The 27,749-nt window shown below is 40.6% G+C and overlaps 2 protein-coding genes across 9 annotated transcripts in view; one reads left to right on the top strand and one right to left on the bottom strand.

Moving 5' to 3' along the window:
• Nucleotides 1-589: 589 nt before the first annotated feature.
• Nucleotides 590-10,516, bottom strand: Ebna1bp2 (EBNA1 binding protein 2). Its single transcript, XM_004871844.4, has 9 exons — nt 10,148-10,516; nt 9,981-10,064; nt 9,603-9,772; nt 8,937-9,060; nt 7,843-7,932; nt 4,458-4,533; nt 4,163-4,256; nt 2,528-2,690; nt 590-2,399 (listed from the first exon to the last, which is right to left on the bottom strand). Exons 1-9 carry the CDS (start codon nt 10,514-10,516, stop codon nt 2,349-2,351), a joined length of 1,221 nt encoding a protein of 406 aa, XP_004871901.3. The 3' UTR covers nt 590-2,348.
• The window catches only part of Cfap57 (cilia and flagella associated protein 57), a 66,319-nt gene continuing 48,991 nt past the window's right edge, over nt 10,422-27,749 (top strand). For 5 of the 8 annotated variants that reach the window (XM_013068188.3, XM_021249899.2, XM_021249894.2 and 2 more), the window contains exons 1-6: nt 10,428-10,547; nt 10,808-10,984; nt 16,075-16,391; nt 18,550-18,836; nt 20,908-21,118; nt 23,860-24,012. In XM_013068188.3, coding sequence (XP_012923642.2) covers nt 10,828-10,984; nt 16,075-16,391; nt 18,550-18,836; nt 20,908-21,118; nt 23,860-24,012 — 1,125 coding nt within the window. In that variant the 5' untranslated portion in view covers nt 10,428-10,547; nt 10,808-10,827. Of the gene's footprint in view, nt 10,632-10,807; nt 10,985-16,074; nt 16,392-18,549; nt 18,837-20,907; nt 21,119-23,859; nt 24,013-27,749 lie in introns of all 8 variants that reach the window. The other 3 variants (XM_021249897.2, XM_021249898.2, XM_021249895.2) reach the window with 3 other exon arrangements.

Here is a 27,749-nt window from a genome sequence, read left to right as displayed (position 1 = left end):
TCCAAGAGTCCAAGCTTTTAACTTCTACAGGGAGAAGACACATATGGCACTTCTCTCTCATATGTGGATGCTTTAGTAATTGGAATGGAATACAGAACAGTAATTACGAGATGCTGAGAAGGGTGGTAGGAGTAAATTGAGGAAGATTGGGTAACAGGTACCATACACATTTAGAAAGTAGTAGTAAGTTCTAATGTTCTAAAGCACAGTGAGATGGCTATTGTTCAAAATAACTTATATTTTATGAGTAAGTAGGAGGAGCCTAAAGACTTCAAACAAAAAGTACTGATATGAAAATGTTAATTACTCTAAAATGATCAGTAGTATTGTGAAGTGATAGTATACATGTATTAAAATATCACATTGGATTCAAAAACTATGTACAATTAAAATAATCTTTTTTTAAATGTGTAGGCAAGGGGCCAGGGACTTAGCTCAGTGGCACCACGCCTCACTCACAACTGCAAGGTCCTGAGTTTGATCCCTGGTACCAAAAATAAAACACACACACAAAACAAAATAGAAAATGTGTAGGCAAAATGCACAGTGAAGGAGAAAGCTGAGGAAACAGAATGAAAAGAACACAAAATCTTTTAAAAGTTAAAACTATAATTCATATCCTCAGAGACATATTACTGCATCTGTAAAAGACGATATGAAATAGACAAATTAGAGAATATACAACTTAGGAGGAATAAAGTAAAAGCTAAAGTGCCAGGTGTGGTGCCACACACCTGAAATCCCAACATTTGGGAGGCAGAGGCAGGAGGATCACTGCAAATTCAAGAATAGCCTGGGCTACATAGTGAGTTCAAGGTCAACCTGGATTACACAGTATGACCCTGCCTCAAAAAAAAAAAAAAGCTAAAGTAAACATTCAAAAATATTCAGTAAAATAGAAAAAAGAATCAAAGAAATCTTTCCCCCAAAGTAGAACCAAAATATAAACTTAAGAGTTACCAGCAGATGTTCAACTTTCAACAGAAATTTCAGAATCAGAACAAAACAAAAAGGCAAAGAAAACAGGTTATCAAATAGAATTTCCTAGAAAGAAAGAACTTCAATCCTTCCAAACACTCTAATCAAAATATGGAAGCAGGGCTGGGGATTTAGCTCAGTGGTTCAAGGTCCCAAGTTCAATCCCCGGTACAAAAAAAAAAAAAAAAGGAAGCAAACCAACATTAAAGCAGGGGAACTTAAAATTTCAGATCAAGCCAGGGATTTAGCTCAGTGGTTCAGCTGCCTGCCTCAAAAGCACAAGGACCCAAGTTCGATCCCTGGTACCAAAAAAAAAAAAAAAAAAAAATTTCAGATCAAGGAAAGCCACAAAAGAGAACGAGAATGGAGAAGGCACCAGATTCCTCAATGCAACACAAGAGGCTGCCAGACAAAGAAGGGCCTTCGACATTTTTAAGGAGAATTTTTGCCAGCCAAATTAGAGGCAATTTTAGAAAAAAATGGCCTCGACTAATAAAAAACTAACCTCTCATATTCCCTTTCTTAAAAACATACTAGCCATCAGGATGTATCAAAAGAAACATAAGTTAAGAGGGAAAGTATGGGACCCAGGAGTACTGGAGCCAACCTTAAAGGTCTAGAAAATACAAGGTGACAGTTTTATAGCAGACCTAGCATGGAGCAGGAAAATCATTAAGGTGGACAAAATGACAAATATATGGAAAAAATAAGGACACAGGGAGAAAATTAGAAAAAAGGAAAAATATATGATGATTAACTCAAGGAAAAACCTACAACAGTGCCTCAGAGGAAATCTGAGTATAATGCATCCAGCTTTGTAAGAACTGACTGTGATAAAACTATTTGGAAGGATGGGGAAGAGGAAGTGAGCGAAGTAGAGACTAAATCTTCGACTACCATAAAATAAAGGCAATCTGGATCAGTTTATATTATTAATAAATAGCAAAACTGTTTAATATGCAAAGTAACTTCTAAATCTTTCAGTTCTGCAGGGTTTTGTTTTTGTTTTTGTTTTTTTGGGTACCGGGGACCAAACTTGGGTCCTTGGGCTTGCACAGCAGGCAGCAAAATCACTGAGCTAAATTGCTGGCAGATATAAGCCAAATTTTTTTTTTTTTTTTGGTACCAGAGATTGAACTCAGGACCTTGCACTTGCAAGGCAGGTGGCAGCACCACTGAGCCAAATCCCCAGCCCCCCAGTTCTGAGTTTTTAACCAAGGTATATGTTTCGTTAATAATTTTTTTAATTTATTAAAATAATTTTTTCCAATTAAAAAAAAGAAAAATAGTAAGAGATAAGGTCCAATTGTATTGTGAAATTCCATGTCTTCATCCTTTTTTCCCTGTTCTTCATTAAAAAAGATGTTGTTTTAACGGGTTCTGTTCTTCATCTTCTCTCTTGTTCGTTTTCCAGGTCTCTTCTATACAAAAATAAAACCACAAGTGCTCATATATCACATAGCCCTTTACCTCTCAGACAAAGGAGAGGGAGGATGTGGGGTTGGGAGGAGGCTGAACCTGCCTCAGTTGTGCCCCCTGGCTCACTTACATTTGATCCTTTCTTTCCAGGCCTCTTGAGGCCTTTCCCATGTGCTGTCTTGGCCCGGAAGCTGGATACATCATCATGGCTCTCACGAGTGTTCCACTTGGAGCCTTTCTTCTTCCCCCCAAAGCCAAACTTCTGGTTTTTATATCGTCTTTTGGCACTGGGCCTGAACAAAAGGGACCAGATAGATTACCACAGCACTATAAATCCTGGTGAACTTCGTGACCTGAAGATACTCTCAGGTTCCTTTGTGAAAAGCCCCTTAGGCACTGGCACCAAATCCCATCACTGGCCCACATTTTTACTCGCAGATTCCCTTAGGCAACCTTGTCTATGTATGATTTTAATTCCCATAGCAGGAAAATAAAGAAAAAGTAGGAAAGAACCTACATAATGGCTTTCTGTTGTCTTCAGAAAGCTTTTATATTTTCACTCTATCTTGCTAAATCACCCTCAGTTGTTTCTATCCTCTCAGATATATATATATATATATGCAGCTAACATTCAAATGTGATAAATTCTAAAACTCATCAAGCTCAGTATATACAAAAGTACAACATCTCCCATCCTAGACAGGCCCCACCTCCAGTACAAACACCTACCTTGTGGTTGGTGCTGCTACCATCTGCCCAGCCACCCAGGCTGCTGTCTCTCTGTACTCAATTTAGTTACTGAGTCCACCTCATTTAACCTCTTCAGCATTTCTTTCATCCATTTCCCCTCCTCTTCTTGACTATACTTTTAGGGTATGATCACTGTTCATCTGAGCTTTTCTAACAGCCAATCTGGTCATTTCCCTCAAGTCCATCTAGGCAATTGTCACTATTACCTTTCTAAACAATGATATAACCTACTCATCACTGTGGGTACAGCCAGCAAAGTGCAAGCCCCAAGCCCACCTCGCTGCTCCTTACCTCATGGTTCACCACCCCAGTGTGCCAAACACCAGCTGCTCCTCACACCCAACCTGCTGTGTCACATCTCTGTGCCTCTGCTAATTTAGGTTCTTTCTTCTTCCCCAAACCAGCTTCTCTCCTACTTTTCTGCACAATGTTTACTGATCCTTCACACTAGACTCAAGGGGGGCCCTCCTTCAGGAAGCTATCCCCAGACCCAGTGCTTAATAATAGTCTCTAAATGCTTCTATCCATAACACTTCCTGTTAGTATGAAAATTATCATTCCTCCTAGGCCTGCTGTCCAGGTGTGCAGAAAGTTGGATTAAATAGAATAAAAACAGTCAACATTCTCCCTTTGTCTTTATAGTAGTACTATGAGTGAGGCACAAACCATTTTCCCATGAGAATAGATGAGGCCATTAACAAGTGACTTGCTCAAAGCTACCTTCCTACCGAGTGACAGAATCTGGATCTGAACCCTAGATCTGTACTCTTTACCATCACACTGCGAGCAGGGGGACCACAGTGATGCAGCAGTAACTTTAAATTAGGCAAACACCTTGTTGTCATCTTCAAAGACTCACATTGCTAGAGACCCATCACAAGGCACTGTAAGTCTTAGCCATTGCAGTGGCCACACTCTCTCCATTCAGGGCCACTCCTGGGAGGTCCCCACCATGCTCATGCACTATTGGCTCATCACACACCAAAGAAGTAAACCAAACCAGCATGTTTCTTACCCTTTCTTCATCTGCTGGCCTTTAGTTCCTGCCTTTGTGCCCCAGGCAACAGGTTTCTGATCTCCCTCAAGGAAATCCAATTTATCAGAGAAGCCTGTGAGTAGAAGCATTCTGATCAGCACTTCTGTATTTTTTTTTAAGTTTTTAAGAAGCACCTTGTTCCCTGCACCATTGGCAAAACTTAGGTCCACATTTCCACCTCAAGAAGACATCAAAGAACTGTGTGCCCAAAGTACCTGTAAGGCACCTAATACCCCTCCCTGTTCCCCAACATCCTTAGCAAAGATGTGCTGACCTTTTTGATATTTCTTAATGGCAGTCATCATATGTGATTTCTCCTGCCGCCTCTTCTGAAGAACCTCTGTTTGCACCTGTAGTGTGGACATAAGGAAATTATTCCAACTGTCTACATTCTCTCAATAATAATAATGTATTACAAAACACACACAGAAATACACTGTGATTCGCACCACTACCAATTATTTATACATGCCCAAAACTATGCTAAGGGCTTAGTTCTTCTTCATAACCATTCAATGAAGTTTATATTCTTATTATCTACTAAATGAATGCACAGAGTGGTTACATTCTTGCCCAAGTTACACTGCAAAAAAGTACAAAATTCAGATTCACATCCAGGCAGTCCTCCTCCAAAGCTTGCACTTTTACCGCAGCATACAATCCTGCCTACAAAACTAGCAAATGTTTGAGTCTACATTCAGTTTTGCCCAGTAGTTACAACTGGCCAGATTAAATGTCCAACCCATTGTTACAAGGGCTGGAAATACCAGAAGAGAAAAAAAAATCTCACCAGAAAATAGAAGGAAAAACTAAAAAGCTTTAAAAAAAAAAAAAAAAAAAAAAAAAAGAAAAGAAAATCTAATAATATAAAGAACTCAAAAAAATTAGACCACCCAAAATAAAAGACAAAGACACAATCAAAAATGAGCAACCAAAATGAATAGATGCTTCACAGAAGTACAAACGGCCAATAAATATATGAAGAAATGCTCAACACCACTGGCCGTTAGAGAAATGCAAAGTGAAACAACACTGAGATTCTACCTTATTCCAGAAAGAATGATCATCATCAAGAAATCAAATAACAAAGGTTGGAGAGGCTGTGGGGAAAAAGAAATCCTTCTACACTATTGGTGGGAATGTAAACTAGTATGATCACTTTCAAAATCAGATTCCTCAAAAAACTGAAACTAGACCTAGCTATTCTCCTCTAGTTTTCTTCCCAAGAGAGTTAAAGACATAATATTAGCAATACATGCATACCCATGTTTATAGCAGCACAATTCAAAATAACTGAATCTTGGAAGCACATACAGTATGTTCATCAACAGATGAATGGATAAATATGTGGTTTTTGGCCGGGGATTTAGCTCAGTGGTTCCAGCACCTGCCTCTCAAGTGCAAGGTCCTAAGTTCGATTCCCGGTACAAAAAAAAAAAACAAAAACCAAGAATATGTGGTTTTTACACACAATAGAGTACTACTCTGCCATAAAGAAATATGAATTATTTGTAGGAAAATGGATGTGTTTTGAGACACACAAGCTTAAATACTGCATGGTTTCTCTTTCATGAGAAAGCCAAAGTATAAAGAGCAAAATAAAAGATAGATGATAAAATGTAGGGAGGCAGATCATTCTAAAAGGGAATCAAAGGAGAGGGAGACAGAAAAGAGGTGAAGTAAGGGGATGAATAAGGAATTAAGATGTGTTATGTGCATGTACCAACACCGCACAAGAATATAAACACTATGTGCTGCAAATATATACCCAGAAAAAGAAGGGAATCAAGAGATGAATGGAGGAGGAAAGAAGGAAGGGAAGAACATGAAAGAAATTAGGATGTATTATATACATGTTCCAACTCCCCAAAAGGAATGTAAACATGTACTATAAGCATGTACTAATAAAATAAATAAATAAAAGGATTTATTTATAAAAACACAAAAGACCAAGTAGCAGAACTCCAAAAGAACAAAGGAACTCCAATAGTGTAGATGGACTCCTCTTTCCCCAAGGGCCTCTTTGGCCTTTGTTATTATTTGATTTCTTTTTTTGTTTATTTGTTTTTTGAGACAGGGTCTCACTTCAGGCTGGCCTTGAACTCACTATGTATCCCAGACCAGTCTCAAACTCACAGTGATCCTCCTGCCTTAGCCTCCAGAGTGCTGGGATTACAGGCATGTGCCACCATGCCTGCCATTATTTGATTTCTTGATGATGGCCATTCTTTCTGGGATAAGGTGGAATCTCAGTGTTGTTTTACTTTGCATTTCTCTAACAGCCAGTGGGGTTGAGCATCTCAATCTCAACACTACTGACAGTTTAGAAGGAGCAATCCTTTGTTGGTGGGTGAGGCCTATTCCTGTGCATTTTAGGATATTTAGCACCATCCTTGCCTTCTATCCACTAGGTACCAGTAGCACCCTCAACCCAAGATGTGACAACTGACACATCCAGACAAGGATAAATGGGGCAAGGGGCAGAGGAGGCAAAATTACCTCAAACTTCTCAGTTTGAGAAGTTTGCCCAAGTTTTGCACTGCCCAAAGGTTTTCTCAAATAAAAAACAACAAACCAACAGGCCCAACGGTGTTTCTTTGATAAACTTCACGTTTTCTTGATAAATTAGGTTATATTCAACTAATTGTCAGTGTCTTTGAGATAATATTGGCCACTCAATTCCAAATCATTGAAACACAAAATCCACAGCAGACTTTTTGCAGAGGAGAGAATGCTCATCTACTCTTCCTGTGCTGGGAATCCATCAATGAAATGACCCCAAATGTGGACAACTTCAGCCTCAGCCCATAAATGTTACATTCAAAATGCTGACAAATGGGCTGGGGATTTAGCTCAGTGGTTCCACCGCCTGCTGCACAGGCGCAAGGACCTGAGTTCAATCCCCAGTACAAAAAAAAAAAAAAAAAAATGCTGACAAATGCTTAACATCCATGAAGAAACTCCTCACATTCGTTCTTTCCCCAACCCTAATTCCTGTCATCTTCTTTCTTAGGTGACTTATACAACAGAAAAGAAAAACCAGGGCTGGGGATTTAGCTCAGTGGAACCAGGCCTGCCTTGCAAGCACAAGGTCCTGAGTATGATCCCCAGTACCAAAAAAAAGAAAAGAAAAACCAAAAAGCTTTTGTGGAATGCCTAACCTGGTTTTACATTAGAACTCCAACAGTCACAGTGAAACACATGGGTGACCCTTTACTTCTCAGACTGGGTGATGATCAATAGAATAATTTCTCCAGTGACCTGACAATCATGGAGAACAGTGTGTCACATCCAGGACACAAATCATAAGTACCTGGGAGGCTTTTTAGAGAAAAGGGAAAGCATACAAAGATTCCCAGAAATTCTGGAGCCTGGAAATACTTCAAAATTTTTCCCTAATTTTGCTGAGATGTAATGTTTAGAAACTTCTGATCTGAATCAACTCTTCACCATATGGATGCGGAACTTAAACTCCAGAGAGATGACTAGCTTGCCTGCCACTTCCACAGTGCTGCAGAATCCCAACACACACACTCTACTATGAGACAGGAAGTACGTGATCAAGCCCATACAAGGCATGAAATCAAATCAGACCACAGCAATCTAATCGGACAGACATAACTGGCCCCATCCTATTTCCTGCACATTTTCTTTCTCACCTTCTTTCCATATTTCCTAAGTGCTCGCAGTTGCTTAGCCTTTTCAGACTTCTCCATGGCAGCTTGTTTAGTCTGTAGCTTCTGTCGAATCTAAAATGCAAACAAAATGTTGTCAGACAATCTTAGAGAGCAAGGAAACAAGGAACAGATATTCTCAGTTCTGCAAACTATGGTATAAATCATTTACTGTATTCTAACCCATGAATTTTACACATGAGGACAATAAGGCCCAAAGGCTCAACAGTTTGCCTAATGCACCAACGTGGCACTGGTACAGCCAGAGATTAAAAGTGAACTTCCCACTCCCACTGTGGTGATTGTTCCATATACAAAAATGTCTGCTTGTAGTTTAAGAAAGACCAATTACTCTCCATCCTTAATGTCTACAAAACAGCATGCAACTTCAATGACTTTCTCTAATTAGCCACATAAACAAGAAAAACTCCAACAGATATCCAACACCAAACATACACATTTCAGTTAAAAATAAGTTGTAAGTGTGAATGTACGAGATATATCTGGGCTAGCCTCCAGACGAAGTTCTTTCAGTACCACCTAGACAAGGCCTTCATAAAATCTTGCCTGAAACCCAAGGGAAGTATTTAAAAATATCCTGGATATATGTTAGAAATCCTCTTCCTCTCAAAATTAAACGAGGACCATGTTCTACCTAACTGTTTTATACTACAGGTGAGCCATATAGTAATTCCTCATTCCTAGAAAACTGAATCCCAGAGAAGACAAACTGTGACAGCACTGCTCAGTGGCAACAGCAGGACAAAAAACACACCATGCCATTACCATGTCAGGTAGGAAACACAAAACCCACTTTCACTTCAGAGACCATACTCCTTATAGTACTTCTTCTCTTCTTAATCATTTAAATTAAGAAAATGTAATTCTCACATTTATCTAATGGGTGGTATCTGCCATGACTCTGAAGTAGTGAATTTCTAGAAGAGATGATAATTGTCTCTAACAATCAGCTCCCCAGTATTGGACTTACATCTATTTTTTAGAACATTATAGGAGATAAATCCACCAACATTTCAGTACAAAGCTTTGGCTTTCCAGAGAAAAATTTCATTTCTTACCTTTTGCATCTGCTGATCAGACTTGGCCATTTCCGCAAAATAATCAGTGGGCCGCTTGGTAGGGACTTTGAGCTGGTGGAGGCGTGGTAATACTGCAAGCACTGCTGCCTGAGCCTGGCCGTAGCTGAGATGGTAGATAAAGTGAGGTATGAGATGAGGGAGAAAGACTTCCATGCCTTCTTACTGCCTCTCAGTTATCCAAGACTAGAAGGACTATCAATATCTGACCTCCACTAGTAAGAACAAAGGAATAAAACAAACACTGTAATAAAACCTCACTAATTTGATATCCCAGAGAAATTTCACTGTACATCATTTTTTCAACAGGGAAGAAGAGTTGCTAAAAAATAAATTAGTAGTATAAAAGGATAACCATCATACCCATTAACACACAAGCAAATGTCAATTATGAATTCTTATGTAATCACTAAAGAAAAGTCCTCACAAGAACCCTTTGTAAGCAAAGTTTGTTCTAGTGACTAAACGCAGACCCAAAAACACTGAGCTCTTTTCTCAGCCAAAGAGAATCTCCTAACTCCCTCTCCATTCCCAGGCCTAACCTAACCCCCTGGGGTTTCTGAGGTTGAGGGCTCACTACTGTCCTCTCCCCTCACCCTCTAGCACAAGAACACCCCCAACTTCTCCCACAGCGGCAAACAAACATACAAACTCATTTCCCGCTGGAAGTCGTCTTCTGGATTAACAGCTTTCGGGTCCTTGTTCTGAGGTGTTGGCTCAGGTCCACTGACAACCGGCACAGGACCCAGGGTCACATCGAGCCTTTCAACCCATTCTAGACTCCGCTTGAATTCGACGAAACACTGCTTCAGGCCATTCTAGATAATTCAGACATAGAGCTTAGAACACTGAGTTTGTTTCGGGTGCTAAGCCAACAGACGAAACGTTAACCAAATACCCTGACAGATAATCGACCCTCTTGGCAAATGTGTGTTCCTTGTGACAATTATCAGCCTCCCAAGCACAACTCCTCCGAATGCGCTTCCCATCTCCAAGCACGGTGTCCGACCCGGCGCCCGAGCTCACCACATTGTTCACGGCCTTCTTCGGCCCCTCGAGCACGACATTGAGGCCTGGCTTCAGGAGTCCGCAGGAAAATGCATCCTGCAACTGCAGGGCACAGTCTCGGTCATAACTAGAAGAAGAAGGCCCCTTCTCCCAAGCCCAGTCCCGCGAGCTCCGCTGTCCCCTACCTCTCTGTCCGTGACTAGAGAATCATCAGAATCCGAGTCCGAGCCTGAGAGGGGAGTGTCCATCTCGAAGCCCGCCAGCCCCACGCCTACCCGAAGGGGCGGGTCAGCCCGAGGCCCGGGCAGCTGGCACAGACCAGCTCTCACCCAGGCTCTTGCCTTCGACCCCAACTCGCACGCCGCCTTCCCACGTGCGCTCAAACTAGACTGGGGCCACCAACTCGCCGTTCCGGCTCGGCGTTTCGAACGGGACTTCCGCTTCCGGCGCTGAGACACACTTCCGGTTTGTGGTTGCCATAGGAACTGCTCCGGTGTACGGCTGTGCACCAATTGCTTGGGACAGGCAGAGCTAAAGACTCTGGATACTTGCATGGTCTGGTGACTCAGAGAGAAAAGGCAAAAGGTGGGAATGGATCCCTGAGAGTTGTCAGAACGAGCTGGAAGCACTAGAGAGGAAAGGAAAGGGGAGACGGAACTTCGGGAAGGAGTGAGGAGGCTGAGAAAGACTTGGGGGGTGGGGGGCGTGTCCTGAGGCGAGGCGAAGCGGGGCGGGGCGAGGTGAAGCGAGGAGGGGCGGGGAGGGAAGGGGCGAAGAGGGGGCGGGGAGGGGCGGGGAGGGGCGGGGAGGGGCGCGCTTACATTCTGGCTGCTCTCTGACTTTAGGCGAACTCTGGACAGGTATAATGTCGACCGTGGTAGCTCAGTCGCTGCATGCCTTTGGTCTTCGATCTCACGTAGCCAACAATATCCTCTTCTTCGATGAACAGATTGTAATATTTCCTGCAGGAAATCACTGTGTGAAGTACAACGTAGATCAGAAATGGCAAAAATTCATTCCAGGTACAATCCTTTGCATGCTAACATATGTATTAATGGCATGTGCCATATAGAACGCCATAATCTCAACACTATGATTGACAAAAAAAAATTTTTTAGCAGATGAAATATACATATAATTTTATAAATGTAGAGGATATAAATGTAAGCTTGCATTACTAATTATAGATTAATCAAAGACTCAGTTAAAACCATATATACAGTGTTAAAAGTATTTTTCACTGCAATATCTTGAAAAATTAGCTTGATGAATCTCTTCACACATCTTCAGTATCATTGGCTTTGTCATCACCAGAGGCCTTTGGGAGTTGTCTGTTTTTAAAAGCACACCACCTTGATTATACCTTTTGAATACTTGTATCATGAAGACACTAGAAATTTTACCTACATCACAAATAACTATGTGTATAACATTAGATTTGTTTTTGTTCACATTAGTCCTATAGATCGTATTGATGACAATTCAATCTATTCACTTTTTTCCCACTCTTGCATTGAACACATTTTATTGTGACATGTGCTTATAAAAAAGTATTTATTATATATATGTCATACTTAAAGAATTACTATAAAATGAAGATCTTTGAACCCAACCACTCAGGATAGGAAATAAAACTTTGCCAGTTCCATTGCTTCTCCCCATTGTCTTCTTCCCACACTCCACACACACCCCATCTTGGATTTTATGATTATTTCCTGTATAATTTTACCATATATGTGTCACTTTATGTAAAATATGCTTTTTTTCTATTTTCTCACTTTATATAAATGGAATCATAATTATGTATTCTGTGACCTTTTTGTTCAACAAGATGCTTTGGGGATTCATGCATCTTGATATGGATATATAGATATATTGAGTTCATTTTATTCAATATAGTGTTGTAGTCTATGGATACAATGTCTCAAATATATAGATGGAGAGAGAGATATATAGAGATATCCATTCTAGGTTTGAGAGATACTAGGAAAATAACAGTTGTTTGCTATTAGAAACCTGCCACTATAAACACTCTTGCATTCATATATGCACCTTTACTTGTACAAAGATTCTCCAGGGCACACAGCCAAGACTAAAATTACCAAAAAATAAGATAGTGCCAATTTACATTCCCACTAGCAATGCATAAAGGGCCAAAATTCCTCCACAGCTTCACCAGCTCTTAGTGTTATTGGACTTCCTAATGTTTTTCCTATACTAGTGTTTGACAAAAGGTATCTTATTGTCATTTTAGTTTGCATTTTTCTATTGTTAATAAGGATGAGTATCTTCACACGTTTATAGTCTATTTCTATTTAGCCTTATGTTAGATACTTTTTTCAAGTCTTTTACTCATTTTCTATCTTTTATGTGGAGGTTAAGATTTTTGTAGTAACTTTCTCCTTGATTTATGGGCATACTTTATATAGTCTGTCTATTAATCATTTCTCAGATGTATGTGTTACAAATAATTCACCTTTGAGGCTTATATTTTATTCCTCCTTATGGTACCTTTTGATGGACAGAAATTCTTAGTTTTAATGGAGTCAAATTTATCAAACACTATGTAATATCTGTTGTAATAAACTTATTAGATGCAGTTGACTTATTAATTTCTGTGTCCAGTGTATTTGCTAAATTATCATTAATTGTAATAACTTATGTGTAGATTCTTTGGAATTTCTACATATTATCTACAAATAATGTTGGTTTGATTTCTTTTTCTTGTGTTACAGTAGTGGTAAGCATCTCCAGACAGACTCAAATGGGCCAATGAAAATGGACATCTTTGTCACGTTTCTGCTGTAAAATGGAATTCTTTTAACATTTTCTTATAAAGAAGGATGTTTACTATAGGGATTTGTCAGTGTCCTTTATCAAGTTAGGGAAATTTCTTTCTTTTTCTAATTTGCTATGCTTTTTAAGATCCCAGTAAACATATTGAATTTTAATGTATGCATTTTGTTTTTTATATAAGATCATATGATTTTCTAATATTAAATCAATCATCATTTTATCCAGACAATATTTGTTTATATTTGCTCTCATGTTTACTCATCTCTGCCACCAATACTCTGTACTCCAGCTGGAATAATTTTCCTTCTGTATTGAGTGATAATGTGTTAGTGCTAAACTCTCCCAGTTTTTGTTTGTTTGAAAATCCTTTATTTCATCCCTATTTCTGATAGATAATTGACCAGATATATAATGTTTGTCCTTATATTACATGTCTTATTTCATTTTTTTGTTGTTCTTTTGTTTGGTTTAGGGAAATTTTTGTTTTGCTTTTTACCTCAAATCCATTTTTTCAGTCCCAACTTCTGCCTCTAGCTTTAGAATCATATCCAACTGCTAGACCTCTTTACCCAAACATTCCACAAGATGGACCTCACACATTATATCCAAAATCCAATTTATCATTCCCTTATTTCTCATGCTCTTTCATTGAGACCTTTCCTGCCACATACTCAAACATATGATATAGATATGATTGCGAAAGCAATATAGCCCTAACATCAATACCCAAGAAATCAAAAAATATGTGTAAATGTATAATTTTAATATATTATAAAGGTGGTGTTAGTAGTTAGTGCTGGGACAACTAGTCAAATATTAGACAAATGGAAACAAATTTGGATCTTCACTTCCTGTCTTTTACCATCATGGACCCAAGATGGATCAAAGACTGAAGGGTAAAAAAAAAAATCAAACCATAAAAAAACTAGATACACATACACCTAAAAAATATCAAATATTTGTTTTGTCGTTTTAAACAAAAGTCAACGAACATAATCTTCACCATCACCCCTGTTACAGTTTAATATCTAGGTGTCCCCCCAAATCTTCGTGCACTCATAGATGGCACCTTTAGGAGATGACTGGATCACGATGTGTGATACTGGCTTAGTCCACTGACAGGTTTATGGCTAGGTGCAATGATGAGAGGTGAATCGGGTGGGAAGAGATGCGTCCGTGTGGGTGTGGCCTGAAAGGTGTGGCCATGAGCTCTTACTCCTCCACAATGCCCCTCTGCTATGCCACCCTGCCTTGGAGCTGGCCGACTATGAGCCAAAATAAACCTCTCCTCCTTTAACTTTGGGTGTTGGGTGTTTTGCCCCAGCAATGAGAAAGTAATTAAGAGAACTCCCAACTTCTGCCTACATTCTGAGGGTTACCACCCCTCCGAGACGCCTAAACCAGAAACCTAAATGTCATTCATACTTACATCTCTCCCTCTTAAAACCCAGGAGATCACTAAGTGCTACTGATTCTACCTCTTAGCATTTGTCTAACTTTGTATCCCCTCCATTCCTATCACTCTTTCTACCTTTATATTGCCTATTGTTACCATCACCTCTCATTTCTTCAAATGGTCTTCTGACTGGTTTCCTTCCCTCCAAGACTGCCTTCCCTACAGCTGCCAGAGGGCTCTTCCTACAACACACATTGGAGGGAAAGGAGGAAGGAAGGGAGGGAGGGAGGGAAGAAAATTTTCCAGTGGCTTCCATTGCCTCCCAGCTGAACCCCAAACTCTTGTGTGAGGTGCTCAGTGACCTAGAGCCTGGTTCTTTTCTGAGATGCAGTTGCTGCCTGCAGCCCTTCCAGGGGAGACCCTGGTAGACAAGATGCTGCCAAGCAGCTTGTCATTCCCTCCTTGCCTTTTGAACCAGCAGCATGGAGCACGTCACGGGAGACCCTTCACATCACTTTCTAGCGCATCTTGCCCTGCCTCACTCCTCATCTCCTCCTGACCGACCTGCATCATCAATAACTTATCCACAGTGCACAGTACCTAAGGCCTATGATACTTTTAGAAGCCCATGAAAATACTTTTTGTTTTAAAATCAGAAAAAAATATGAATTTATCCCCTGTACGAAAATATATATATATATGAATTTAACAGTAATGAATATATAATAATGAATCCAGTCTTGATTATACTCCTTTTTATATCAATGCAGCCATCAAATATATGACTGACTATATATTTTTAAATAGTATATAAAAATAAACATATTTTTGCCATTTTTAGTGGAAGAAGGGACCCATGAAAGCAAAAGTGCCCAAGGCCCACAAAAATTATAATGTGGCCTTATTGCATTTCTTTTTTTTTTTTTTTTTTGGTACTGGGGATCGAACTTGGGACCTTGCACTTGCGAGGCAGGTGGTGGAACCACTGAGCTAAATCCCCAGCTCCTTATTGCATTTCTTGAATAAAATATTTACACTCTAATCTTTGCCGAAGGCTCCACTTTCTGGAGGACCACAGCTTTCATTTTTATGCTTATTATTTCATGGTTGCAAAATGACTGCTGCATATCCAGGGATCCCCTCTATATTCCAGGAATGCATCTGTCCCTAGTTTTTGTTTGTTTTGCTTTGTTTTGCTTTGCTTTGTTTTGTTTTGTTTTGTTTTGAGACAAGGTCTCACTATGTAGTCCAGGCTGGCCTCAAACTTGCAGCGATTCCTCCTGCCTTAACCTCACAACTACTAGGATTACAGATGTGCGCCACCATGCCTGGCCTGTCCATAGTTTTCAGGAAAACACAAAGCTTTATCATAAACCACTCTGGCAGACTTCTGCATCAATCGCATGGCCAGGATGTCCTCACGTAACTAACTGCAAGAGAGGCTGACAGATCCATTCACAAGCATGCCAGTCTCTGGAGTAGAGGAATTGTTGAGTGCTCAGCACTCAGGGCATGAAAGCTTCTATGATAAGACCCTATTCTGCCCTCCTAGACCGATTTTTGATCACCCCTGACTCACATGCAGAGTCCCAGCAATAACCCACTGTTTGCAGTTCTCTCGCTGTGCTGTGCCCTTTAATACATCCACAGCTTTGTTCAAGCTCTTCCTGACGTGTGCCCCCAACATCCCACCTCATCCTACACCAGGAAAGATTCCTTGCCTTTCCCCACCTCATCCTCAGTGAGGTGTCCATCCTAGTCATAATACCCTAGATGTGGTTGCAGCAAGGATAGCCAGGGACCTGTAGTTACATTTTTACACATCTTTCTCCTTTGTGTCAGCAGTGCCACTACTATGTATGATTGAATCTTGGTGAAAGCATCATCTGCCCACGCTCTCCCTTTTTTCTCTGTTTGCAGGTTCGGACAAGAGTCAGAGCATGTTGACCTTGTCCATCAGTCCCAATCGACGATACCTCGCTATCTCTGAAATTGTACAAGAGAAACCCGCCATCACCATTTATGAACTGTCATCAATCCCTTGCCGGAAGCGCAAAGTTCTTAGTAATTTTGACTTCTCAGTTCAGAGATTTACAAGCATGGCTTTTTCTCCAGACTCCAAATACCTCCTGACTCAGACATCACCTCCAGAATCAAATCTTGTCTATTGGCTCTGGGAAAAGCAGAAAGTGATGGCCATTATTAGAGCTGACACTCAGAACAATCCTGTCTACCAGGTAACTCCTAGTATAAGAAGTACCTTGCAGATTATAAAATATTAAGAGCTGTCTCTTATTGAATGTTTCCTTTGTACCACGGTGCTCATTTCTTACACACATTTTAAGAATTTAGTCTTACAACATCCTGTAAGGAAGGCATGATTATTATCCCCATGTTATAGATGAGGGAACTGTGGCTCCAAGAGATTAAGTAACTCATCTCCAAGATCACACAGGTGGTGAATGGCAGAGCCAGAAGTTCTCTGATTCTAGCTCTTGTCTTCTTTCTCATGGCTCAGAACTGCTTTCTGCTTAGAGGTTAGGCCCAGTGCTAGACGCATAAAACTCTCTCTCTCTCTCTCTCTCTCTCTCTCTCTCTCTCTCTCTCTCTCATCTCTCCCCACCCCCTTGGTTCTAGCCTCTTCCCATTAGTATTCTTAGGCACTAGGAAGATATGAGGAGTAAAATGGTAGATCTTTAGGAAGTTGTTGAAGAAGTAGCAGTTATCTAGGGCTCAGAATTGATTTGAGGGCAAAATAAGGAAAACCTACTAGATAGCTTGCTGCCTGCTAAGGCACCAATTCCCAAGGTTTTTGTCTTGGCACAGTAGCCCCAGTCTGTTTCACAAATTCACAAATTCAGTTTTGCTCATATTCAAACATACTCGCTAATCAGTGCCTCAAGCATAGACTCAATTATTCATCTCATTCCACCTCACCCCAGAAAGAATGGCTGCTATCAAGAAATCAACCAATAACAAATGTTGGTGGGGTTGTGGGGAGAAAGGAACCCTTCTCCATTGTTGGTGGGGGTATAGACTGGTGCAACCACTGTGGAAATCTGTATGGAGATACCTCAGAGAACTAGGACTAGAGGTCCCATTTGACCCAGCTATTCCCCTACTGGATGTCTTCCCAAAAGAATTAAAAGAATCATACCACAGCGATATATGTGCACCCATGTTTATAGCAGCACAGTTTGTAATAGCTAAAGCTTGGAAACAGCCCAAGTGCCCATCAACTGGAGACTGGATAAAGAAGATGTAGTTTTTTATAAAATGGAGTACTACTCAGCCATAAAGAACGAGAAACTAGAGACAGTTATAGCTAAATGGATGCATATCGAGGCCATACTCAAGTGAAATAAATAGGACACACATGTGTAAATACTGAACAGTTTCTCTGGTGTGAGAAACTGAAAGTGTAAATAATGATTAAAATGAATAATTGATAATGTGAAATAGGAAGAAAAGGTCCAAAGGGATAGAGGAAGTGGGAGGGGTAGGGGAAAGGAAAGAAGGGAGAGGAAAAATTATGAGAAAAGGAAAAAATACAACAAAATCTTTGTAAATAGGGAAGGGTAGAGGGGGTGAAGGGAGGACATGAAATGGGGAAAAAATAAGAACCAAGACATATCACGTAGGGCCGGGGATTTAGCTCAGTGGTTTTCGCCACCTGCTGCGCAAGCTCAAGGACCCGAGTTCGATCCCTGGTACCAAAAAAAATAAAAATAAAATAAATGAGCACATTATAACCAGAACACACATCATTTGTCCAGGGTATTCTGTTCCTAATACAGAGAAGTGAGAGCTGAAATTAGTCATCAGAAGGTTGCTTGATGATCAAAGGCAGGCAGACCCTGGAGGTTATTTCATGCCGGCCATAATGAATCCTAATGAAATATCCCAGTTCAGAGCAAAGAGTAGATTCAATGAACATGTATTGGATGCCCACTATAAACCCAGTGCTTCAAATACAGAGATAAAGAAGCCACAGCCCACAAAGCTGCTTCCCATCCAGTGGAAGTTGATGGGAGACTACCCAGCATGCCCTCCTATGAGGTTTCTTCCCCCCGGATAGGTCTGCAGGCACCTGCCCAGCCCTCATTTCTCTGTTTCCTGCTGAGCTCCATTCCTTTCTGTTAGCACAGAGCTTAGCTATTGTCAAAACCTGCTTGTTCTGCTTTTTCACCTTTGCAGATTTCCTAGTTTGACTCATATAAGCCCTGCACATAATGGGTATAGATATGTGCCTTTGTCAAATGTGGTATAAAATCCTATGATTTAGTGATATATAAAAGGAAGGACCATTAATGAAATGGGTGTTAATTAGTAAAGTTAGAAATAATTCCATCAAGATTCTATTTATAAGTCATTTTATTCTGTCACTTATTACAGGTGAGCATCAATCCCCAGGATAACACTCAGGTTTGCATCACTGGAAAAGGGATGTTTAAGCTTCTCCATTTTGCTGAGGGCACCCTAAAGCAGACCAATTCTCAGAGAGGAGAACTTCAAAACTACCTAGCCCATGCCTGGCTGGCTGATGACAAGATTATCGTGGGCACAGACACAGGCAAGCTCTTGCTCTTTGAATCTGGAGATCAACGCTGGGAGACAAACATAATGGTCAAGGAGCCCACGAGTGGCTCCAAGAGCCTGGACGTCATTCCGGAGTCAGAGAGGTAAAAGGCTGCAGGGCTGGTGTCCCCGCTCATTGTATAGAGGTAGCCTTCTTCAAAAGCCCTTCCAAACACTTCACAGACCCCTCTACCTTAAACCCAATTTCATACTTTTTCCTTCTTCCTTTTAGGGTCCATCTGTCTTCGAGCAGAAATTTGCATTATAATGAAGACACAGTTATTTTTATTTTTATACCTGACTCCATTTCATAAACATTTTAGTAAGACTAGTTTCAAAATTAAAGGTTTTTTTCAAGAAAATTTTTGAGTGGCTGGCTATCTAATTTACTTCACTGATTAGATAAATGTCCACTGAGCAAGGCATCTCATGAGGTCTTGAGGACCCTACAGTTCAGTTAGGAGGCAAAAGATCAACAAAGAAGCACAAGGAAACATTTTAAGTAAATCTGACAGAAGGGTGTGGGATAAAGGGAAGTCTCAAGAAAGGATGGTCAGTCTAACCTTTGTTATAACCAGGGGCCATCATATCTCACACATATTGGAATGTACCGCTGAGTGTATCAGGAACTGCTTTAAAGACTCTCTGTTCCCATTTTAGTCTTTCCTTACATAGTACATGTGATTATCATGCCCATTTTCTAGATCAAGAAACTGAGGCTCAAAGAGGTTAAGCGACTCACCCAAGATCATAGCACTGTTAAGTGGCAGGATCAGGATTCAAACCCAGATCTGTCTGAACCAAGAGCCCAAACTCTCAACCACATGGCATCCTGTGTACTCTTATTCCTTAGTAACTTCCAGCCCACCCATTTTTAACCATTCCCCCATGCCAGTGACCTCTCCTCTTTGGTCATGATTCTGTAGGAGCTTCCTAAGAAGTCCCTATGCCAGTGATGGTGAACATATGGCACAGTGAGCTGTTTGTGTCATTGAAAGCTCTAAAAGAGTCACACTCACTGCCCTATGCCCTCCTCCAGTTTGCTGTGTGTGCAGTCCTTCAGTGGGTCCAGTGCTCCCAGCACAAAGCCCAAGCTTCTTAGCTCACCCCAGAAATGCCACAGCTCTCGCCTCCCTAACGTGTACCCTCAGCTGCCTCACATGCCCCATATACTCACCCGCTTGTGGGCTTGGCCATGTTCAGCTCCCTCTGTCTCCCCAGCCACTGCACACCCCAGACACATGTACGTACTTGACACGCTTCTATTTATCCTACATGGTCCTGTCTCTCAGGGCTCTCAGCCTCTGCTCACCTCCAATGAGTGCACCTGCTCTGTGCCTGCCCTCAGCCCTTGTTACCTGCCAGCCACCTCCTCCCATCATGCTCAGCTGCCCCTGACAGCCCTTAGCTCAACTCTCCCTAGACTGTAAGCTTATGAGGACAAGGACTGTGTCAGTCTTATTTACCATTGTTTCATGGGGCCATTAACACAATTTAACTCCAAACAAATATTTATAAACAAACATATTTATTTAGTGAATTAGTGAAATAGATTAAAAATGGAGATCTGTATTTAAATCTCAGCTCTGCCACTTACCAGTTGTGTGATCTTAGAAAACCCAACCCCTCTAAGCCTCTTATTTCTTTTTTTTTTTTTTTTTTTTTTTTTGTACCAGGGATTGAACTCAGGACCTTGCCCTTGCAAGGCAGGTGCCGGAACCACTGAGCTAAATCCCCAGACCTAAGCCTCTTATTTCTAAACAAAATGAGAATCATCATCATTGTTGCTATATTTCCCCACAAAGGGTTGCAAAACTACCAAATAAATGGAAAGCCTGCCATTCTTCTCTCTTTGGAGTTGTGTGGCATTCTCAGGCCAAAGGCCTGGAAAGGGGATCAGTGGGTGACTTCTCTCACATCTGAGGATTGCCCTCTATTTTTCCCAAACTGAATTAATCTCCTTGGGGTTGAGCATGATGATCCACAGTTATAATCCCAGCTATGCCAGAGGCTGAGGCAGAAGGATCAAAAGTTCAAAGCCAGCCTGGGCAATTTTGTGGGAGTGTAGCTCAATAGTAATTTACCCCTGGGCCCAGTCCCCAGTACTGGGAAGAAAAAGAACTCATCTCTTTGGGATTGTCTCTGAAAACTTTATGTGCTATCTTCCTTTCCCAGCCTGGTCAAATTTCCACCAGTCAGTTCCCCGCTTCCTTCCTATGAGCAGATGGTGACAACCACTAGCCAAACAGACCGCGTGGCCATGCCCCAGGTGTTTGCCATCGCTGCCTATTCGAAAGGATTTGCCTGCTCTGCTGGGCCAGGAAGAGTTCTGTTGTTTGAGAAGATGGAAGAGAAGGACATTTACCGGGAGAGCAGGGAAATCCGGGTAGGAGGGGGGTGGGGAAAGAAAAGCAAAACTGCAGTCCTATTTGCTCTTGTTCCCCAGCAGCAGTGCTCTGACAAAGCACTTGATGAGGAACAATGGACAGTGGTGCTGAAAAGAAACGCTGATTTGACATATAAACCTGAGGGAGGTTTTAGGATGAAATGAACAGAATTGGAGTTGAGAAGCAGGAAGGTCAGGAAGGTCTGGATTTGAACCCTGGAAGAGAATTTTGGCAAAATATACTTCTCCACTAAACCTTAGTGTTCTGATAATAATTATATTATTAGGTACATATTGATATTTAGTGCCAAGCACACTACCTGGCACATCATAAGCATTTTGTAATGCCTGTGGAATAAAGGGTACTAAATATTTTAGAGGGAGATACTGTACAGAGGGTGGAAAAGAATTTGGAAGCCTTTTTAGTACTCGATGATAATCTTTGACAAAGGATCTTAGAAGATGGACAACATTAGAAAGAAACTAGGAACTCTGGATGGAGGGAACAGTTGCAGCAGAAGCCCCACAGAGGCAAGGGTAGGTTTTGTTTCAGAGATGTTCTGTTCCCCAGTGGAAAGAGATTAAAGATACTGGAAGGGGAAAGAGAGGAGTTAAGCCAAATGAAGGACCTCAAACACCAGCCAAGAGGCATGTGCATAATTCAGCAGGCATTCTGCAAGGTTGTGAGTGAAAGAGTTACGCTGAAGAAAAGGAATCTGCCTATGACACAGGGTGGAGTGATTCTAGAGGCATTGGACTTGAAGAAGTTAATAATATACAGAATGGATCAAACTCAGAGAGCACAGATTTGAAATGGATGCCTGAGAAAAGGGCAAGGGAGTAGACCAAGGAGGGTGAGGATGAGGGAAGAAAGCAGAAGCAGCATGAGTTTACTTTGCTCGTTAAGCAATTTACTCTTTTATTAGTTAATTTATTTATTTAACAAGTATTTACTGACCATTTACTGCATGCCAGGCTCTGTGGAAGGGGCTGGGAATACAGCAGAGAAGCCAATATACAAAAGAGCCTTCCCTTAGAACTCAATCCGTAGGCAAAGAGACAAAATATGTACAGGGTTTCAGATGAGGATCAATAAAGTGAAGAAAACAGGGCCAGGGATTTAGCTCAGTGGTTCTGCTGCCTGCCTCAAAAGCACAAGGTCCAGAGTTCAGTCCCTGGTACCAAAAACAAAAACAAAAAGCCAGAAAGAGGACAGGAAGACAGAGAGGTCTGTTCCAGAGTGGCTGGGGGAGACCTCTGAGGAAGGTGACATTTGAGCAGAGACCAGAATCCAATGGAAAAGTTGGAAATATGGACATGGACTTTGATGGGGAGTTCAGTACATACACACACACGCACGTGCACACACACACACACTAGTTGATGCCTTATTTCTACTACTTTAAGTATTTGTAATTATATTTACTACCATTGTTTTTATTTAAACCCTCATATTAGGCAAAATCACTGAGAGATAAAATACACTGAGAGAATAAAAAAATGATCAAGGACAAGACTTGGCATTTCCTAATTTAGAAATAGACAGGATGGAAGCCCAGCAGAGGATACTAGAAGTTGTGATTATTCACTCATTCAACAAATGTCTTCTGTGCACCTGCCATGGGGCAGACTCTGTGCTTGGCTGAGATAGATGAGTCAGATATGACCCCTTCTCACAGGACCTCACTGAGTCTGGAGGAAAGAGACAAGGCAACATCCTTTCCTTTGTTGAGCACCCATTGTTGAGTTCCCATTGAACTTTGCACAGTATGATAAATGTGACAAGAGGGAGCTCCCAGTGGCTATGGGTGCATATAGGGAATATCAGTACCCACCCAGCCTGAAGGAGGTCAGTGAAGTTCTGGACCCTTGCTGTGGTGGCAGAGCAAGGGGTGTTGGCTATAAGAAGAAGGGTTGAGCTATATAGGAAGATAAGACTCCAAGCAGAGGGAGCCAAGCACACAAGCCCAGTATCATAGACCCCAGGGAGGAGTGGGCTGCCTTCGGTGCCACAAGCTCTAGAAAAGTAAAGAAAATGGGGACTGAGCAGGGGCCTGAGCTCAGGTGATAAGGAGATTTCTGGTCTTCCTGAGGACAGTTGCAGGGCATGATGCACCAAAAGCCAAATTCTAAAGAGCAAGCACATGGCAGGGAAGCAGAAACAGGCATGTAGGCCAGCCTTTCAATGAGTTCAGTTGCTAATAGAAGATAAGCAGCAGCAGAAAGAACATTAATGTTACTATGTCTACCTAAGAGGTAAAGAGCCTCTCAAAGACTACCGGCAGGAAGACACTGTGTGACTCCTCTTTGCTCTGCCCTGTCACCCACCCTTCATGGTAGAAGGGCTGCCACATCCTTCTGCAGCCCTGAAGTGACACTAATGTGCCAGTGCCAGGTGAGCATATGCACTGTTGGTTACATACCCGCAGGTGGGTAAAAGTGGGATTTAGCCAGATGTGGGTTTTAAGGGAAACCACAAATCGAGATGCATGGGTTGATAATTTCCACATATTCTGCTATCTTATTACTCAGTCATTAGTTACCTAAAGGTGAGTGTTTGGTGGTATTTAAAACCCACAAAAACAGAGGCATTCAGGCCCTCCCTCCTCCACACCCGAGGAGAAGGGAAGCATTCTAGTCTGGGATCCTGGGAGCTAAAACTGTCTGGGAGAACTCTCAAACCCCAAGGACACATTGACCATGTGAGGCCATTACTGATAGCTCTTTTGTGTCTTGGGCAGATTCCTACGGACCCACAGAGCAATGACCCAAATCAGTCTGACAAACAGGATGTTCTGTGCATGTGCTTCAGCCCCTCAGAGGAAACCCTGATTGCCAGCACCAGTAAGAACCAACTCTACACCATCACCATGTCCCTGACAGAGATCAGCAAAGTAAGTCTCCCCCAGCAACACGTCCTTCCAGACCAGGCCTACGTGCCTGGCAGGGGCTGCTCACTATGTGGGCAACTTTCCCACCCATAAGCTGAGCATGGGTTCATTCACCCCTCCTCTACTTCATGACTGAGCAAAAGAAGCTCTAATTTTTTTTTTTTTTTTTTTTTTTTTTTTGTTACTGGGGATCGAACTCGGAACCTTGCGCTGCAGGGCAGGCGGCAGAACCACAAGAAGCTTGAATTTTAAGATGTCTGTGTAGAAGCACTCTGACAAACTCAGAGGAATTGACAAACTCCCTCTGCAGCTTCTTCGGGTGATGCCTCAGTGTTGACAAATTAAAATCCTACATACACATTTACCAGAAATTGCCTTTCAAGGAATTAATTTGCTATGCTTGGCTCATGAGTACAAAGGTGTGTGTGTGTGTGTGTGTGTGTGTGTGTGTGTGTGTGTGTGTATTTTTCGTTTTATTTTAGAATAACAAAGAAAACTGCTATAAACATATGCAGACATTACAACAAAAAAGCCCTATGAAAGATTAAAAATATTGTAGTTACTGTAGAAAAGTTTCACTTTATCAATAAGCTAATTTTAAATCTGTGTGCACCTAATAGCATGGATTTAAAATATGTAAAGCCAAATGTGACAAAACTACAAGTAAAATATGCCCTATACAATCACTGTAGTAGATTTTAACATACTTGTCTTAGTAATGCTTTTAGGACAGCTTTGCTTCATGAAGTGTGATTGAAACATACAGTGAATATTTAATTTTTTAAAAAATTATTACAGTATATGGCACACTGCCACTAAGCCCCCTTACATACTCTCCCTTACCTCAAACATATTTATTCCATTGTTTTGTTTTGGTACCGGAGATCGAACCCGGGTCCTTGCTCTTATTCCACTGTTCTTGCCACTTTCTGAAGCAGCTCTGGAAGCCTCCTTTGGGAGTGTCTTTAATTACCCTGTCATTGCTCCCTCAACATCCTGAACTGATTAAAAACATTTCTCTTTTATAGTCATTTTGACTTTGAGGAAGAATCAGAAGTTACACAGTGCCATATCTTGTGAATAAGGTAGATGAGGGCACACTGTAATTTTTATTAATACACCTCATGTGGAGTTGGTACATGTACATAATACATCTTCACTCCTTTTCTCATCCTCTTTCATCCCCTCCCTCTTCTCCCTCCATCTCTTGATCCCCTTGCTATTTGAGAAAGATCTATCTCCTACGCCCTGTTATCTATCTGTTATTTTGCTCTTTATTTATAATTCAGATTTCTCATATAAGAGAAACTATGTGATATTTAACCTTGTGTGTCTGATTTCTTTCACTTAACAAGCCTGCCTTTCCATTGGATGGCATTCAGCAACAGCATTCATCATATTTTTAATCACAACTTAAAAAGACACTCACAAGAGAGGACTTCCAGAACTGCTTCCAAAAGTGGCAAGAACTACAGGATAAGTATGATTGAAGCAAGGGGAAGTATTTTGTGGGGATTAATGGCAATGTGTCCTTTACTATAATAAAATTTTTTAAATTTAAACATTCACCATATATTTTGATCGCACCTCACAATTTATTGCATAGTTCACCTATTTAAAGTGTACAGTAGTGTAATGTTTAGTATATTCAGAGTTGTACAATCATTACTACAGTTAATTTAGAACATATTCATCACCTCAAACAAACAAAAAAACCCACACTCTAGCTATGATCTGCCCATCCTCCTGCCCGCCCAGTCCCAACCCTGAGCAATCACTAATCTATTTTATGTATCTATAGATTTCCCTATTCTTGGTATTACATGCAAACAGAATCATACAATATGCGAACTTTTGAAACTGGTGTCTTTAACTTAACATAATGTTTTCAAGGTTCATCCATGTTGTACTGTGCTTCATTCCTTTTTATGGCCAAATACTATAGATATCCCATTGTATGGATATACTACACTTTGAATATCTGTGCATTTGATTTTTAGATGTTCAGGTTGTCTTCGCCTTTTGGCTTTAATGAATATTGCTTCTATGCACTTTCCTATATATAGTCTTTGTGTGGGTGTTTTCATTTCTCTTCCTAGAACAATTGCTGGGTCACATGGTAACTTCAAGATTAGCCATTTTAGGAGCTTCTAGAAAGTTTTACAACATTTATATTCCCATAAGCAGTGTTTGAGGGCTCTGATTTCTCTTTGTCCTTGAAACCACTTGACTTTTTGATTATAGCTATTCTAGAAGATGTGGACCAGTATCTCATCATGGTTTTAATTTCCATTTCCCTAATGATTGTGATTTTTTGTGTGTGTGGTACCGGAGATCAAACTCGGGTCCTTGAGCTTGCACAGCAGGCAGCAAAACCACTGAGCTAAATCTCTGGCCCAATGATTGTGATATTGAGCATTGTTTTATGTGCATTTGAGCATCTGTGTGTCTTGGAGAAATGTATCCAAATGTTGGCCATTTTTTAAATTGTGTTCTCTTTTTATTATTGAATTATAAGATTTCTTTTTTTTATTGTAAGATTTCTTCATGTACTATAGATATAATTTCTCCCATTCTGTGAGTTGTCTTTTCATTTTCTTTCCTTTTTTTTTTTGGTACCAGCGATCGAACTCAGGATCCTGCACTTGCAAGACAGGCGGCAGCACCACTGAGCTAAATCCCCGGCCCCATCATTTTCTCGATAATGTCTTTTGAGTTAGTTTTCAGTTTTCATGATGTCAATTTACCTGAGGATTTTTTGTTGTCTTTTAGTATAATATTTAAAAACCCACTGCCATAGCTAAAGTTATGAAGATTTATCCCTATATTTCTTTCAAGTTTTATAGTATTAGCTCTTACACTTAGTTCTTCGATCCATTTTGAGTTTATGTATATGGCATGCAGTATGAATCCAACTTCATTCTTTTGCATGCAGATGTCGAATTGTTCCAGGAGCATTTGTTGAAAGATTATTTTTTCTACTTTGAAGGGTCTTAGCACCCTTGTAAAAAAAAATCAATTGATATATTGGTTTACTTCTAGACTTTCAGTTCTATTCCATTGTTTTGTCTTTCTGTCCCCCTGCCACTATCTTGATTACTGTTGATTTTTAGTAAGTTTTAAAATCAGGAAACGTGAAACTTCCAAGTTTGTCTTTCTTTTTCAAGATTGCTTTGGCTATTCTGGGACCCTTTCAATTTCATATGAATTTTAGAATCAGCTTGTCAATATCTAAAAAGAAGCAATCTGAGATTCTGATATTTGGAATTTGAATTTATAGATCAATTTAGGGACTATGGTCATCTTAACAATATTAAGCCTTTCAATCCATGAACATGTGATTTTTTCCCGCTTGTTTAGATCATTTGTTTTTGATAATGTTTTATAATTTTCAGACTGTGACTTTCACGCTTAATTTATTAAATTTTTCCTACCTATTTTTTTGAGGTGGGGACTCACCATATTGCATAGGCTGGTCTCAAATTCATGAACTCAAAAGATCCTCCCACCTCATCCTCTTGAGTAGCTGAGACTAGATGCATGAACCACCATCTCCAGCTAATATTTTATTCTTTTGATTCTATTGTAAATGGAATTTTATTTCATTTTGAATTTTTCATTTCAAGAATATAAAAATACAACTGCTATATGTAGGATTCTAGGTTGATAATTTTTTCTTTAAGCATCTTGAACATGTTACCTCCCCCTTCTCATTTCTATTGTCTTTGCTGAGAAGTCTG

Source organism: Heterocephalus glaber, unplaced genomic scaffold, assembly GCF_053883595.1.
Source record: "Heterocephalus glaber isolate CG9 unplaced genomic scaffold, H.glaber_assembly_v1.0 deba00001452, whole genome shotgun sequence".
Lineage (NCBI taxonomy): Eukaryota > Metazoa > Chordata > Mammalia > Rodentia > Bathyergidae > Heterocephalus > Heterocephalus glaber.
Note: the sequence above shows the minus strand (reverse complement) of the source record. Positions and strands in the feature narration are given on the sequence as shown.